This window comes from Cornus florida, unplaced genomic scaffold, assembly GCF_030987335.1.
Source record: "Cornus florida cultivar Cherokee Brave unplaced genomic scaffold, ASM3098733v1 CherokeeBrave_3.0.0_Hap2_Chr05, whole genome shotgun sequence".
Lineage (NCBI taxonomy): Eukaryota > Viridiplantae > Streptophyta > Magnoliopsida > Cornales > Cornaceae > Cornus > Cornus florida.
In genome coordinates, this window is record NW_026775575.1 from 34,149,283 (window position 1) to 34,166,201 (window position 16,919).

The window sequence follows — 16,919 nt, forward strand, 5'->3', positions numbered from 1 at the left end:
TATCTTCAAAAGATATTTACGAAAAACACCCCAAGAAAAGAAAATAATTTCAAAGAACTTTGCATTCATGCCCCTATGGACACCGGGAGCAACCAGAGTACTTTCTTGCAAAAGTAAAGATACGTATTTCGTGGAAACCACTCAAGAAGAAGGCACGTGAAGTCAAAAACCAACTCCGAGCATGAGAAGTGAGGTTGTGCCAAAAACTGACAAACGGTGATAAGATAGAATAGGGAAAAGGACGAAATAGCGCATAGTGTCGAAAAACGAAAAATGTGAAAATGACTCGGTCCTTAAAGGAAGTTATCAATCCACGGAAAAGAGTCTCATGAACCAATTTCGAGCACTCGAGATGACACTAAGCAACACGAAACAGAACTCAAAAAAGAAAATTAAACGAAAAAAATTCATTCGTAAAATTTCAGGAAAAAGGAAAGGAAGGCAAATGACCGGGTCGTTACAGAACAGTTGAAACTAAGTGCTCAACCAGTATTACCGCTTCGGTGCTGTACGCCATAGCAAATGGGCTTTCTCAAGTTGGTCACCTTAGGGTTATTCTATTAGCCCACAAAACGTTCGGAAGCTTGTCCAACCATTTACCTTTTTCATCTTCAAGCTTTTTCTTAATGCAAGCAAAGATTGTTCTGTTCATGATTTCAGGTTGGCCATTTTCCTGAAGATGGCTAACCACTACCAACTTTTGATTAATTCCATAACAATCTTTTGAGTTAGATGGCTAACAACTTTTGACCCAAGAAAGACCTTCTATATAACTGGTTATGTACAATGGCATACTTTGCAGCATTCAATCTGATCTTCCTTGCCTTATCTCTTTGTTCGGGCAACACACCATCTCGTATGAAAGTCATGATTGGATCGATCCAACTCGGCTCATATAGTATGACATTTACTTGCTGAGGATCTGAGTTAGATGGTTTTTCGAAGATAGATGGCTGATACAACACATCAACTGGAATCACCCTTGCCAGCATTTTTCCAGAACTTGATGCACTATAGGCCAATCGATCGGCATCCTCATTATATTCTCTTGGCAATTGGATGAACTCGATTTGATCAAAGTTATTTGCCTCACGCATAGCGGCAGAACGATATGCCTACATAGTTTCATCCTTGGTTCCGTATTCTCCAGTCACCTACCGAATGATCAACTGTAAATCGCTAAAAATAACTAGAATTTTGACCTTTAGTTCTTTGGCCAGCCTCAGCCTAGCCAGCAATGCTTTATATTTTGCCTCATTGTTGGTTGCTCTGAACTCAAGTCTGGTCGCTTAACTTAGCGTAGTGCCTTCTGGCGTCTGCAGTTTGATCCCAATTCTTGCCTCCATTTGATTCAAAGAGCCATCAACGAAAAGTTTCCATGAAGAATCTCCAGGATTTTCCTGTGGGTCTCCTATGTCACACTCTAGCAGGAAATCACCAGCCGCTTGTCCTTTAATGGCCGTTCTGGGTTCATACGTTATGTTAAATGAGCGGAACTTTATGCCCCACTTTGTCATTCTTCCCAACAGATCTAGCTTATGTAGGATCACCCTTATAGGAAAAGTGGTTAGAACAATGATAGGATGGGATTCGAAATAGTGTCTGAGTTTCCTCTTTGCATTCACCAATGACAGGATCACTCGTTCGGCCTTCGAATACATTTTTTCTAGCTCGGTCATTGTTTTGTTAACATAAAACATTGGAAACTGCTTACCTTTTTCACACCGTACCAGAACGGCACTTGTTGCAATGCTGGACACTCCAAGGTACATGAAAAGCTTTTCACCTGGTTTTGGGGGCAGTTAAGACTAGAGGGTTCCGTATATACTTTTTCAACCTGGTTAATGCCTGCCTTTGTTCATCCCCCCAAGATTGCCTTCTGTGGCTTCTTATTATATCAAAGAATAACTTACAGTTGTCTGACAACCTAGAAATGAATCGACTCAGTGTCGCTATTCGTCCGGTGAGAGCTTGCACCTCTTTAACTGTATTTGGCTCTGTATTTTTTAGCAAAGCTTCCGCTTGAGCTGGGCTGACTTCAATCTATCTGTTATTAACCATGTGCCCTAAGAACTTCCCAGAGCCTATACCGAACGAGCATTTGGTTGGGTTCAGCTTCATACCGTACCTTCTCAGTACCCCGAACACATCTTGCAAGTGTTGTAAATGATGGTCCTTCTTTCTACTCTTTACCACCATGTCATCAATATAAGATTCTACGGTCTAACCCATTTGACTTTTGAAAATCTTGCTGACCAGCCTTTGGTAAGTGGCCCCAATATTCTTCAATCCGAACGGCATGACCTTATAGCAATAGATCCCTCGTTCAGTAACAAAAGAAGTCTTTTCCTCATCGTTCGGATCCATAGGGATTTAATTGTAGCCTGAGGAAACATCTAAAAAGGTTAGCCGTTCATATCCAGTTTTGGTATCCACCATTTGATTAATCTTTAGTAACAGAAAACTATCCTTTGGACATGCTTTGTTCAGGTTGGTAAAATCAATGCAAACTCTCCATTTTCCATTCTTCTTTTGTACTATAACCACATTCGAGACACCCTGGACCCCATAAATCCACCATCTTCCCATCAAAAGATTGTAAGACGGATGGATTTCGACTACCACAAAGCTTTTATTCAACTCTCTCTCAGCAGCTTGAACCAGCAATTCTACCATACTGATTCATTTCACTCGCTTCCCATCAAATCCCAACAAGGGATTTCCAGTGGGTTTGAGCTTTTCCGGTTTGATCTCGAGCCGGTCGAACGTTATTCTTGGCATGACATCCGCACTGCTCCTTGGATCAATTAGAACTCTTCGTACTAAGCACTCTGCCACCATTAAGTTGACGACCAGTGGGTCTTCATGAGGGATCTGAACTTGCAATAGGTCTGTTCTATCAAACTTTATCCGTGCTGATGCGTTCTGTTGGTGCAGATCATTTACACTGCTTATTCTTCTCTTCATTTGTGCTTGACGGAGACGCGTTTGGAGCAGCTCTTCTAACTCTTCTGTCTGTTCAGGTCGGCCATGAATTGTATTTATAATCCGAATAGGCTGGGTGTTGTGGTAATTTGGCTTCTGATTTCTTTCACTTACTCGGCCGGTCGGTTCTACTCCATTGCCGGCCCTTGGACATGTCTTGCGAACTCTCCCCTTACTATCAGCATCTCCACTTGCCTCCTTAAGTTTCTGTATTCATTAGTCTGATGACCAAAATCACTATAGAAAGCACAATGTTTAGACTGGTCTCTTTGTTCGAAAGGTTGTCTGATTGGTGGGGGAGAACGGAACTTATCTTTATTCTCTTGATACAACCTTGCCAGAGTGACTTTAAGTGGAGTGACCGACTCCTCCTCTCTTAGCCTATTTTCTGCTTTCCAGGTGGTCTGACGTTGCGGTGGAGCTTATTTTTGTCGAATCTTTGTCTTGGACTTCTCCTTCGTCAAAATCATGGGTGTCTTCCTGGCATTGGCAGCTTCTTCTTCTTCCAAGTGCACAAAACCATCAGCTCTTTTGTTTAGCTTGTCCATAGTTCTCGGTGTATTCACCACTAGACTTGTGTGGAACGGTGTCCCTCATGGGTGTCTTCCTGGCATTGGCAGCTTCTTCTTCTTCCAAGTGCACAAAACCATCAGCTCTTTTGTTTAGCTTGTCCATAGTTCTCGGTGTATTCACCACTAGACTTGTGTGGAACGGTGTCCCTCGGTTCATTGCTAGTTTGAACGCTTGAATTGCCGTGGATGGATGGCATTCCATTATCATGCTCTTGACGAGGTTGAATCTTGTGAGAAAAGCTTGGAGACGTTCATCCTCATGCTGCTTCATCGTAAACAGACTTGAAATATCTTTGGCCGGACGCTTGTTCCCGTAATATTGGCTTATGAATCTGTCACACAAATTCCGGAAGCTATCCACTGAGCCTCTCACTAGGTTTTTGAACCAATTGAGCGCTGGTCCGGTCAGGCTTGTAGGAAAACACTTGCATATCAAAGGATCATTCTCCATGTTCAGAGCCATTTTCAATTGGATATGGTAAACGTGATCGATCAGATCAGTCGTTCCATCGAACAGAATGAAAACTGGTATAGAAAAGTTTCTTGGATTTGGAGCATTTAGGATCTCGTCTGTAAACGGTGAATCGACTGTTCGTGCTGCCGAACGGAGGGCCTCATTCTCCTTCGGAAACCTTGGGAGAATCCTCTAATCTACAGATCTCCTATCCTAACTTCTGTAATCGTACGTTGTCATTGAAGGCCGGTAAGGCGGATAGAACGATCTTTCTTTCGTGAACTCCCTCTGCCACGGTAACGTAACCTTATGGTGACTAAACTCCATGGCTTCCTCTTACCTTAGCCTTTCTTGATATGAAGCGAATGCCATGGCTTTTTCTCGCCTGATCCACTCACGATGCGGATCCAAATGAATAGATCATTCTCGATCCTCCACGTGACGAGCATTTAACGGTAAATCGCCTGGCTTGATTTATTCGCGATGAAGATCCATATGATTGTTTCCTTCCTGCTTGCCTTGGTGAGCAACATCGGGTTGCATAACTCTCTTTCCTACTGGAGGTGGTTGTGGAATCGCCAAAGCTTCCCGACGCTCCATTCCAGCTCGTAATTCTGCATTTTCTCTTCTCAGAGCTTCAATCATGCTCGTCAACTCATCGAGCTTCGTCTCCTGGTCATTCTCCTGTGGATTAGAACTCTGACCTCCTATCATCGTTCCTGATCGGAGCAGAGTCATTACTTGTGAATTCCTGATCGGATCTGAACTCTGCTAATGCGAACGCACTAGATCTGGCCTCGAACTAGCTGAATTCCGATCTCCTTCGGCGGGATCTGAATCTTTCCTGCCGTGAACTTGTTAAATCTAGCTTCGCTAAACAAATCGCGATTGTATAGATCTAACTCTAATCTCCAAAGATCAACTAGAACTAAGACTCTGCAAGACAGACCATGATCTCGCCGATCTGAATCCAACTTCCAGAGATTAAGCTTCTTCTTCACGAATCAGTTTTGATCGAATCAATCTTGATCGAACGCGAATCAATCTTCATCGCTTCCCACGGACGGCGCCGTTAAAGATGTAAGAAAAATGCTCTCTCAATTTGGAAAGAATAATTCTACACTTCAAATATTTTCCAACCCCTTTTCCCTCTCTTTTCATTGTATTTATAGATTGTTACAAATATTTTAAAAGCTTCCTAACTAACTCCTTACATTGAGCTGACCTTCTGGGCTCATATTGGTTACGGACTCATTTCCTTTTATCTCAAACCAGGCTTTCAAATTGATCTTCCGGTCCAAGGCTTGATAAGTGAAGACTTGACATCAAATGGTGACTCTTACCTAACCCGTTATTAACAACCTGAATTACGTCCGGCTCAAGTCATTTTTGGTATCCCAGCATATCTGTGAGTATTAAGACCTAAAATATATCCATATACCTAAAATAGCAGTGCAAAGATATGGATTCCTCTTTTTGGCACCATCTTTCACATGTTTAAAGCACGAGCGTAGTTGATGATGATGATACACCGCTTTAGAGCATTAGCTGTATTTAGCTGGACTTTAGCGGGACCTTTTCACACACCACTTGCGTGGTCGAAATGCGAGAACCTCGAAAGAAGCTCCCCCGTTTCAAAGATCTCCCATTTAATGACACGTGGACGGCCACTACGTCATCACGCCGCGCCACAACAGACGGCTGAAATTCCTCACACCTCGTCAAAACTTCCTCACCTGGTTGACGTTGATTTGACTGAAACCCGAGTTTCGTAAAATCAATCACACCACGTAACAACCGTCCGATTCGCATTACCATCAATTAGAGCAAAAAGAAGGTTCTTGCTCGAGTAATTAGTCGACATTATTAGGGTATTTAGGTCATTTAAGTTTCAATCTAGAAACCAAAACGAGAAAGGTCTAATTGTTTGGTCAAATTGCGCAGGTGTCAGGCAACGAGAGAGAGGTCTCCCAATTTGACGCGGCCCCCACTAAACCCTAGTGGAGTAGGAAGGTCGGTCTTCTCTTTCTCTCTCTACCTCACGCGTATCTCTTTCCCCTCTCTTCTATATAAACCCTTGTATCGCCTCTCGCTGAAACCCACATTCGCAACCCTAGAAAGCCTTCGAGGAGAGAGAGAGAGAGAGGCAGAGGTCGATACGAAGAGAGCTGTTCTTTTGCTGCTGTGAAAGGTTTCTCCGGAGAGAAATCGAAGAACACTTTTCGCAGTAGCGTTCAATTCTCTCTCTGTTCGACTAATTCAAAAAAAAAATGGCTCGCTCTTTCTCGAACGCTAAGCTTCTCTCTGCCTTCGTCGTTGATAGACTCTCTGTCGTTGCAACCAGGTAATTTCGCATTTCTTCAGTAATTTCGTTTTTGATTTTGTTTGATTACAAATTTTGGATATGTGTTTGAATTATCGATTTCTTCTTTTGTTTGGTTGGAAAGAAAAAGGGAGGGAAAAGTGAAATATAAATCTGATTTATGTGTGTGTTTGTGTGTGTAAATGAACAGGCGTGGATACGCAGCAGCTTCTGCATCCCAAGGCGTGGAGTCTTCCGGTAGTAGTGTGAGAGGAGGGATAGGAAGGAGCCAAATGATGATGAAGAAAGGAGAAGAGCCGGCAAAGTCACAGTCATGGATTCCGGATCCGGTGACGGGGTACTACAGGCCGGAGAATAAGGCGAACGAGGTCGACGTTGCCGAGTTGCGGGAGATGCTCCTGACTCGCAAGATCAACAACAGATCGTGAATCAAAAACATACATAGCTGTGATGATGATGATGGGGTTGATTTGTTAACCGCAACAGAGTTTGAGCTCTGTGATGTTGGAGAATATTGTTGGCGTAGGCTCCTTCAGGGGAATGCTTTGTTACCTTTGTTACTTGTTTTCTGAAATTAGAATATATCCTTTCATTATTGATTAATTAAATATGTCTTTTATTTTGTTGCATACTTTGCATTTCAATTTCAAATTAAAGGTGTTTTGGTTCAATGGAGGTTGCTTGCACACTTTTTCTAGCAAAAATGACTTGCGAATGACAATATTATCCTTTTGCGAGGATAAGCGTGGTGATACGGATTTGGGGACAAATATTTGATATGCTCTTAAGTATTTCAAATAAATATTAGCCTTCTAAAACATGAGAAGAACCTAAATGTGATATCCAAACCAATATAAATTTGAAGACAAATAATTTTATATAACCAATATCATAACACGGGGAGAATTTATGTCATTGTATATTTCATGGCAGAAATAATTTATTTATTTAGCTAAATATGTCTAATTGTACTGCGTTTTGTGTCAAAATAACTCAAATATGTAGTCCTCTTTTTATGTTTTGTGTAATTGTGTCATTGTATTGGTGTGTCTGTATCGTGTGCGTGTTCAAGGTTTCTTGTTCATGTTCAAGGTTTCTTGATACAAATAACCTTGACACAAATAATAATTGTACTCGCCCATCCCTCCCGAGTGCATCATAGGACATGTGATACCTTGGCCATGAAGCAATATTATATTGTTCGTATTTGTAATATTACCCCGGTACAAGAAAATCTTTCGCCTAATCCTCTTTCTTTATACTCTCTCTATTCCGTTTCTAAATAAAAGGTATCATTTTACAAGAGGTATATTATTACAAGATGTAATTGCGTTCTCTTTAGTATACAAAGAAAAAAGAGGTATTATTTTCTTTAACTTCATATTAAAGTTGGTGACGGGTTTCTATTCATTGAAAGGATTGATTCAAATGATACGAATTATGCCAGATATTGTGCTCTATCGGTTAGGTTTTATTTTCCAAACCAAATGTCCTTTCTATACATAGGAGTAATGCATTTCATGAAACTCGTCACAAAAATCCATTATAAACAAATGAACTTTTTACACCACATAATTGAGCTTATGGCACCACAAGTTAGTGCCTACTAAATTTTCATTTGGTTTGATAAGGTGGGTGTCATTTTCTATCATTGAATTTCAATTCTAGTAGCTCAAAGTCGGTAACATCCTAATTCAATGAACTTTGTTTTTATTTATAGGGCCCATGTGATTTGATTAGCACTAAATAGAGATTTGTTGTCATTAATTAACGTTTTTGTACTGTCAATCATGAAAACAATTTGGTGATGAACATTATCTTTGTGAACATATATTATATATATATATATGAAAACAAAATTTTAAGTGATGAAAGTATCATTGGAATGAAAAGAACATACCCTCTTTCCTGGGAAAACCAAGGTGCACCATCCCGGTGGTATGTCGGTTCCGTTCATTATTATACTATCAGAATAAAAATATTTTACAATTGTCAAATAAATTAATAAGTACTTTAATTGAAAAAATTATATTTTATATGACCAAATATTTAAAAAGTATGCTAACAGTCCCAAATAGGAAGAAAATCCTTTCCAAGGCACCTCTAACTAGAGGCTGTCCTTGGAGGGGAAAAATGGTGACATGAAGTTTTTAGTAAAAACGATATTTACCTTGGAAGTTGTATATACATATATAGCTATGTATTTGTACAAAAATTTTATACCAATCACTTCTGTATATAAAATGAAATTCAAATTCCCCCAAAACTGAAAACTGATTTCCCCCCAAAATTTTATTCTATATCCTCAAGTTTTATTACATTATTTCCCTCTGAAATTCAGGTCTCTCTTCCTCTTAAATTCAAGTCTTGCTGATCAAGAATCCAGTCATAGAAGAATCTAATCAAGCTTCCTAATTTTTCGACAACCTCTTCAAACAAGCAAAACATTGATATACATTTGTTCGGAATGTGCTTGCTTGAGATTGTGACACTGGAATTACCTATAGCGAGTGTGACAGCGTTGCCAAGATATATAAAAAGGTGACTTCTGGTGTGAGGCCTCAAGCCATGAACAGGGTCAAGGACCCAGAGGTGAAGGCTTTCATCAAGAAGTGCCTTGCTCAGCCGAGGGTGAGGCCCTCCGCTTCGGATCTCCTCAACGTCCCCTTCCTTGATGAGGTCAAGGACCATGATGATGACGAAAATAGTGACAACGTTTGATTGTGATCGGCTTTGATTGTGAATGTTATTATTTGATTGAATTTTTTTTTTGGTTGGTAGTTTGATTCTGATATTAGAGGGAGATACCGGGGGGGGGGGGTTGTGGATTTGAAATTTTCGTTCGTTTGTGTTGTTTTTTTTGGATTGGTTTGTTGATACGAACTAATTGAGGCAAAATTTTGGTGAGTGAATGTTTCGAGGCCTCTACTGTTTTGTAGATAAAATGATAGCACAAAATTTATTTTTTTAGAAATGTAATTACACAAAATTTGTATTTGTCAAAAGATTGAGATATATTATGCATATACACAAAATTTCCTTTGGTAATGACTACTTTTAAATAAGTAGCAAAAAGTAAAAAATAATAATATGCTATTTAGACCTATTTTTCAAGAAATAAGTTTTTGTTTCGTATTTCCTCTCAAATTTTGATCACCCATCTTTAAATTTAAGATCATTATCCATTAATTACCTAGCCATAATTATTTCTCATGGTGAGTGTACATCATTACTTCTCTTTCTCAAATAATAATCTTATCTCTTGCTCAAGTCAATTGAAATTCAATTCCACTTTAAAGTGTGTGTATATATATATATATATATATATATTTATGGGAATAGAAGGAAACATAACATCAATTGAAATCAATTCTATTATTTTACCTAGTCAATTCCATTACCCACGGGACGATGAAGATATTTGGTGTTGGTGAAAAATAAGAGGAGAAGGAAAGAAGAAGAAGAGAACAGAAGTAGGAAGAAGACTAATAGAGCAAAAGAAGTAAAAGTTAATTGGGTTTTTACTGAATTGAATCCCACGTATAACTGAATAAAATATTTTTATATATAATTTTTGTATTCAGTATTTGTACGTAATAAAACAAAATTGAGTTCAATAACTTACTAAACAACGACAAGGCAAATGTGGGTGAGATGGCTTCATCACAGCCGTTAGATCTTCCATGGACAACCTCCAGCGAGAAGTGTCATGGAGAGGATTTTTGCCCCCTAAACAGACCCTCAATCATGTCAGTTCATTTTTTACATCTTTTTTTTTTTAATTGAAAAAAAGCAACTCCAAGAAGCCTCATTTCTTTCTCCCAAAAACAGAATCTTGCATCAAAAACTCCAAAACTTGAGATCTCAGCTCAAAAACAAAAATCTTGGGCATCCAAAGTTTGAAATAATATATAAGATCCAAAACTTAAAACGTAGGTTGAGCTATAAGATTATTTTGTTGCTAGTATTTCAAGCTTCCGATCTAACCAAATTTTTTTAAAAAATAAAATAAAATAAGTGGGCCCATTTTCTAAGGGGTAAATACTTAACTTTGATGGGAAATTATAAATGACAATTTATTTACTAAGAACATGTTATATGTGTTATTACACAATAACTAAAATTATTATTATTTTTTTAACTTGTTTTCTAATTTTTAGAATTTATTTTTTATTCTTGTTTTTTGTTCTTGTTTTCAATTTCAGTTGTAAATTGGCATCTTTATGTAACATACTTGTATGTTTTATTTATGTGACAGATATGTCATGTGTTATGATTCACTTCCCATCTTTGAACCAAACACAACAATTATTCATGAGCAAACAGGAACATGATTGATTGTGAATATGAAATTAAAAAATTGCAGATAGAATGAATGTACGCATACCAAACTGTCAATAATAATCTCATATATATATATATATCGTATGTAATTCATAATTCTACTTTTTGGTAAATATCAAACCGACAAGTAGACAAATATCAAAGGGTTGTGAGCTGGACAATAATGCATACACCTTTAACCACTCAAAACAACTAGATTGTGTTTCCACATCAAGAACAATAAATGGTTCTAGTTCATGTATTTAGTTAGACATATTTGCTTACCTGCCAATGTACATCAATAGAAAATACAACTCCATAAAGACATCAAAGGTATTATATGCATTAATTGTAGGTGGTGAGACAACCCAACCAGATTGAATAAAAGAAATGCACATGAAGACGCTCATTTCCAACTCTAATCCACACTAGAACACCAGTTTTTCCACACACACCACACACACACACACAAAAAGAGGACTGTTAAGAAATTAACACATGTATCAAATACTAAAGAGGACTGTTAAGAAATTAACACATGTATCAAATATTTTAAAGTTAACAAACTGAGTTTAATCATTCAGTCATAAATTTGATTTCAACAACCACCTTAAATCCAATCTTAAAAACAGACTTGCTCAATAGTATATATCTAAAAGTTTAAGTTAATCATCATTTGATTCTTTTTAACAATTTAAGTATTCGGTGTAAGTATCACTACTCTTCTGTTTAATGTTAGAATCCAATAGAAAGACATGTCATCTTCTTGTAAAATGACTTGCAATTTGCAAAGAATTGGGGACACGGAAATGTAAACCAACATGGAATGCTGGTAACGTTTGGAAAAGACATATACAAATACAAGAATACAATAGATTCTTAAAAAATAGGATAACAATATGGAAACGACACAGCGATATATATATATATATATTGTATTAAATGTATAAAATTTAAAAAAAAAACCCATATTGTTATCCTTTAAAAACCCATATTGTATAAGTTCAACAACTACTAAATATTTCTATGTATAAATATAAAGCAATAATTGTTTGTTATGTTATGTATATTGTTATTAACTTTTTCTTATAAAAAAGATTATGACCAAACAAGCTGAGAGTTGAGAGTTATATATAATGGCTATTTTTTTTTAAAGAAATTCTAATTTTTTCTTAACAATAATAATACTATGATACCATAATTGAAAAAACAGAATTTTTAACTAACATGGGACATAATATTTGAGAAATATTACAGATGTCGAAGATTCTGAGAAGTACATTATATTTAAACGGACTAGCCCAGTACACAAGGCTCTTCACATCCAAAGAGGGTGTTTTTTCATTCGAACTTATAAACTCCACATCACAGTGGTTCACCTTTACCGTTGCGCCAAAACCTACCCTCAAGTACAAGATACTTGTTAAAAATAATATATACATACTAATAAAAAAAAAATTATATATATCTATATATATATATATATATATAGGCATATTATCATATCATACACATATTCGCACATATTATACACATATTTGCAAGTATCCGAGGGGTGTTATCCAACACACGGTCACAGACACACCCCACTCATAAAAGCTCAACTCATCCAAAATAAAGTGAGCTGAATTGACATTATAATGTCCTATTGCTACAGACAGCACAAGATAATACAAGAACTTGGTGATCATTAGATACATTAAATAGCAGCCCAGCTAGCAAAGGCCTATAATAATAATAAGGAACTATTTGACGAACTTTTATTTCATTAAAAATAGAAAGAGAAGAAAAAAATAAACAATAAATATCCATAAATGAGGATGACTTTGTTCCTCATTTATCAATGGATCACTCAATAGGAAGGAAAGACAATTCAAGGAGTTCGGGATTTCAAATCAATCGCATCATCTAAGTGCTTCATCTCTTCATGATTTCACATTCCAATATTCAGCACCATACATCTTCTAGTCAAGATCTTGGTTGATTGCTGGAATTTGTTTCTCATTTGACAACCATCTAATGATGCGTAGAATAATAATGAAAGGCACTGCTTTGAATCATATAAGTATTTCTAGATCCTACTCTTTGTGGGAAAAATATATTACAACTCGTCTTTGCTCAATGGATACAAAACACCCATGCTTTAGCACCTGGTTCAACAGCTCCTGGTGCAACAGCAAGCACCAGTGCATCGAGATAAAGAAAAAGAGCAAGCTCGTAGACAAATACTTAGTGACCACCTTACCAAGACTGATAAAGTGTGTCGTGTGGTACCACTCCAAAAAAATGGGTTAAGAAAAGCCTGACCTGATAGGATAGGGACCCAGACACAGTTATTTCGATCAATACAACCCAAAGCAAGATTGCATACCAACCTCCTCAACTGGGAAACCATGAGCAAATCCCAAAAGAGAAGAAACTGACTGAAAATTCTCCGCCCTATACATTCGATCAAGCTGGGACCTATCTGCTGATTCCATCTTTTTGGCATAGCTATGGCCAACCTGAGGCTTCCAATCCACTTCCATTCTTGCACCATTTTCGACCACCCCAAATGCATAAGCCATGTGAAAATTGGAAGACAAACTAAGCCAATCAATGCAGTTCCCCCAATATTGCCCCATTTATCATGTATGGGGCATCTAAACTATAGAGGATCAGCAGAACTATGAAGCCATTTCAGCGGAATGAAGAGGTTTTCTATCTTGTATAAATTTTCTATTTGGAATCGCTAGAAAATAAGCAGGATCAACCACTGCAGATATATCTCAGATAGCAACGCGGAAATTTCTTACATTAGTCACCCCAACCTCAACCTGCTATGAGTTGCCGAGCATAGCAATTATTTTCCCATATGTCCTAGGCAACAAAATAGAGCTCAGGATATTCTGCTAAACTAGAATACTAAGAGAAAACAAAATCAACATCTACCTTTACTAAACAAGCATCTCAGAATATAGTTCTCTACTCCGTATTTGAAGGTCAGGAGACAGCCAACATCTACCTCAAAATTTTCAGATCTCCTATTAACTTCTCGTTAATTTTCAGCTGGCTTTAAGCTTCAATAACTAAATTCCAAGTCCTGCCCGGTTTCCCTTCATAGGGCAAGGTGGATATACTGTTTTTGGGAGAAGCAAAGGTGTGACTTCTGTAGATATAAAAGCTCAGGTTACGTCTCAATGCATAAGTTCCTACAAAGTGAAGCTTTGCTTGTGTTTTTTAAATCATAAGCAGATTGTTTCAGGATAAACTTTTGGGTCTCCTCTTTCATTCTAGTCAGCCTCTCGAAGTCAATGCTAAATTTGCTGTTCGTTTGTTTCCTTTCATTATGCAGACCAACATCAATGTTTGCCTCGTCTGCAACTGTTACTTCTTAACAAGTAATTCTAACATAAGATATTCAGAGTCCAACTAGGAAAAAGAAAGAAGAAGTTATTCAGAGTTTAAAAACAGAAACACCCATGTAAATTGTATTAGAGAAAACTAATTCAATAACGATTTTTTTTATGTTCAAATTTTCAGAGAAATTTATATTCTGAGATTGCAAAAATCAGCAAACCAAAGGCAAGTATATAAGCTCTGTGCACTCAACAGAGAAGGGCCAAAATCCACATGAACACAGTGTAATAATCCCCCCTACTATTCAGATCAAAAAGAAAAAGGACCTTCCACTACTACAATGTAGAAGCACAAGGAAATGAGATCACCCTATAAAATGAATACTTTAACTATTTAACTGCTCATTCTGCTTTCTTCATCTATAACATATGATATACTAATTCTACGAATAATATAATTACATATATGATATAAACTTCATTCTATAGCCTTGAAAAACTATCCCTTTATTTAATTCAACTGAACAGAAAAAGTTGAAACAAAATAGAAATTGATTTATTCTTTCTTGCACTATGTAATAAGATTGTGATGATTTTACTGAATCTATGATAACAAATATTAAAGAAAACATAAAAGATTTCAATATAGATGCCTCACAAACCTGTTTGCAAGTCAGAGCAATCTACTTATGGGTATAAGTTTTTAGATGATTCACTTCTTCATACAACAAAAACAAAAATTTACTAATGTATCTAAAAATAATCATCATAACCAACGGACTAGTGGCCCAGCGGTATCAAGTTCCTACTTCCCAAAGGGAGGTCAGGGGTTTGAGCCTCAGGAGGCGTGGGTGTGTGAGAGTACCAACTAAGAAAATAATAATAATAATAATAATCATCATCATACTAAGCCCTAATATAATAATTCAGGACTTGGTCCTCAAGTTACCACAATTGACCCGAACTTGATCATTTTGCCCATGTAAAGAAGGTCGTGCTATCTTGTGAAGAAAAAAATAAATTCACTAATTGCTTCTTTTACAGTGTGTTTGGTAGGAGGAAGAATGGAGAGAAGGAAAGCAGAGGAGAATGGAGGAACGGGATCCCCCAAAAATGAGTGATCCCTTGACTTTTAACTACTTTTTTGCATTTAGTCCATGAGTTACCATAATTAACCCGAAACTTGATAATTTTGCTCATGTAAAGAAGTCCATGCTATGTTGTGAATAAAAATTAAATTCACTAACAGCTTATTTCACAGTGTGTTTGGTAGGAGGAAGAATTGAGAGAAGGTAAACCGAAGGGAAAGGAGGAACTGGGCTCCCCAAAAAATGGATGATCCCTCACTTTTGACTATTTTTTTGCTGGAACAAAATTAGATTTTTTTACTTTTCACATGTATAAAATACACCTTCACTTCATCCTTTACTTCCTACTCAACCAGTAAATAAATACATATATAAATAATTGTATACTTATTCATTGATGTGGCAGCCCAAACAACTGCACAAAAACTAGAGCCTCAAGCTATCCACAAAAGACAAAAGAATCTCCATAGATTTACAATTGGAACCCTGAACCCAAAAGAATAGAGAACTAAACACAGGTAAGGTAACCAATTATTTTATTAAGATAGGTAAACCAGTTTACCCACATTAGATTATAAAAACCTTACTCACATATTATAGAATCTCATTCGTCATCAACATCTAATCAAGTGAATATCCAAATATATGACAGTCTCAATCAACTGTTTTTGGGGCCAAACTGCAAGACCTATCTATCTATGATTTGCGTAAAATACATATGAAAATGAGTATATATGTGTGTGTGTATATATATATATATATTGAAAGGTCAAGGAAATACAATATCAAGCATACATATATGTTAATTCAAATCAATCCAAAACACATATAATCCATATACTGGAACAAATAATCAAAACCCATGTCGATTAATCCCAAATCATAAACAACCCATCATCCAAATCCCAACAAGGCATCTCACTACACATTCAATTTCACATTAAATGGAAGAAACAAAAGAGCTAGTTATAATCTTCCTTACTTGCCCATTGCTGTTGCAATCCAATCCACACCCACACTGCGGACACTCTTCGAAATTCTCAATCCCAAAGTCCGCAGAAGCGATCCCCACCGAGAACTCGAGCTGGTCGCCTCTCCGAACAACCTCGACGATGTTGAGCCAGAAGAAGAGTACCTTCACGCTTATGCCACTGAGGTTTGTAATCCTGTCTTTCGATATGTACCCACTAATGGTGGATTGGTATTTGAGCTGGTATGAGCCTTCGAGAGAGAAACTGCAGGTACCGGTCAGATAAGCGTGGAATTTTTCGGTGGATTTGTCGAGATCGTAGCCCGTGATTCCTTTTGGGAGGAGACCCATCGGGAAGTCGTAGGATTTGAGGACGTCATAGGCGTTGAGTTTTCCGTCGTCGTCGTCGTCTGCGGCGGCGATTGGCGGCGGAGTTGTGAGGGAGTAGAGACAGAAAAGGGAGACAATGACACTGATAATTCGAGACATTGTGTTTGAGGTCTACTTGGTGTGAATTGTCTCGCTCTAAGAAATGGGTGTCTTATATTATCAAAAGTTGTTCTTATAAAGGTATTATATTATCAAAAGTTGGTCTTATAAAGGTATTCATTCAGCATACGTAAACTGTGTCCGGGCTTGTTTGGATGAAATAAAAGAGTAGAGCTACAAAATTTTCACTTATGCACTTAAGTCATGGTAATTCAAATCAAGCAGTGTTACATGTTTCATGTTAATATCTAAAGAGTTTAATTTCCAAGGAAAACTAATTTAGCAAAGCAATAATTTTGAATAATTTGTTGAAAGCTTCTCATATTCTTCTTCTCATTATCTCTTTTGATTTTAATTTAGGTAGTTTTCTCTATATT

General features: G+C 37.2%; 3 protein-coding genes across 3 annotated transcripts; 1 reads left to right on the forward strand and 2 right to left on the reverse strand.

The window, feature by feature from the left end:
- Nucleotides 1–728: 728 nt before the first annotated feature.
- Nucleotides 729–1,097, reverse strand: LOC132309128 (uncharacterized). The gene has a single exon (XM_059807476.1). The coding sequence runs from the start codon at nt 1,095–1,097 to the stop codon at nt 729–731; it is 369 nt and encodes a 122-aa protein (XP_059663459.1).
- Nucleotides 1,098–6,083: 4,986 nt separating this feature from the next.
- LOC132306259 (protein SENESCENCE-ASSOCIATED GENE 21, mitochondrial-like) lies at nt 6,084–6,963 on the forward strand. The gene is made up of 2 exons (XM_059803586.1): nt 6,084–6,355; nt 6,525–6,963. The coding sequence occupies exons 1-2, from the start codon at nt 6,282–6,284 to the stop codon at nt 6,760–6,762; spliced, it is 312 nt and encodes a 103-aa protein (XP_059659569.1). The 5' UTR covers nt 6,084–6,281; the 3' UTR covers nt 6,763–6,963.
- Nucleotides 6,964–15,857: 8,894 nt separating this feature from the next.
- LOC132306260 (uncharacterized protein At5g01610-like) lies at nt 15,858–16,619 on the reverse strand. Its single transcript, XM_059803588.1, has one exon. It carries the CDS (start codon nt 16,540–16,542, stop codon nt 16,024–16,026), a length of 519 nt encoding a protein of 172 aa, XP_059659571.1. The 5' UTR covers nt 16,543–16,619; the 3' UTR covers nt 15,858–16,023.
- Between the last annotated feature and the right edge of the window lie 300 nt (nt 16,620–16,919).

Coding starts and splice junctions, on each gene's coding strand:
- LOC132309128 (XM_059807476.1), bottom strand. CDS start 1,097: ATGCGTGAGGCAAATAACTTTGATCAAATCGAGTTCATCCAATTGCCA.
- LOC132306259 (XM_059803586.1), top strand. CDS start 6,282: ATGGCTCGCTCTTTCTCGAACGCTAAGCTTCTCTCTGCCTTCGTCGTT. Junction 6,356..6,524: donor CTCTCTGTCGTTGCAACCAG/GTAATTTCGCAT, acceptor GTAAATGAACAG/GCGTGGATACGCAGCAGCTT.
- LOC132306260 (XM_059803588.1), bottom strand. CDS start 16,542: ATGTCTCGAATTATCAGTGTCATTGTCTCCCTTTTCTGTCTCTACTCC.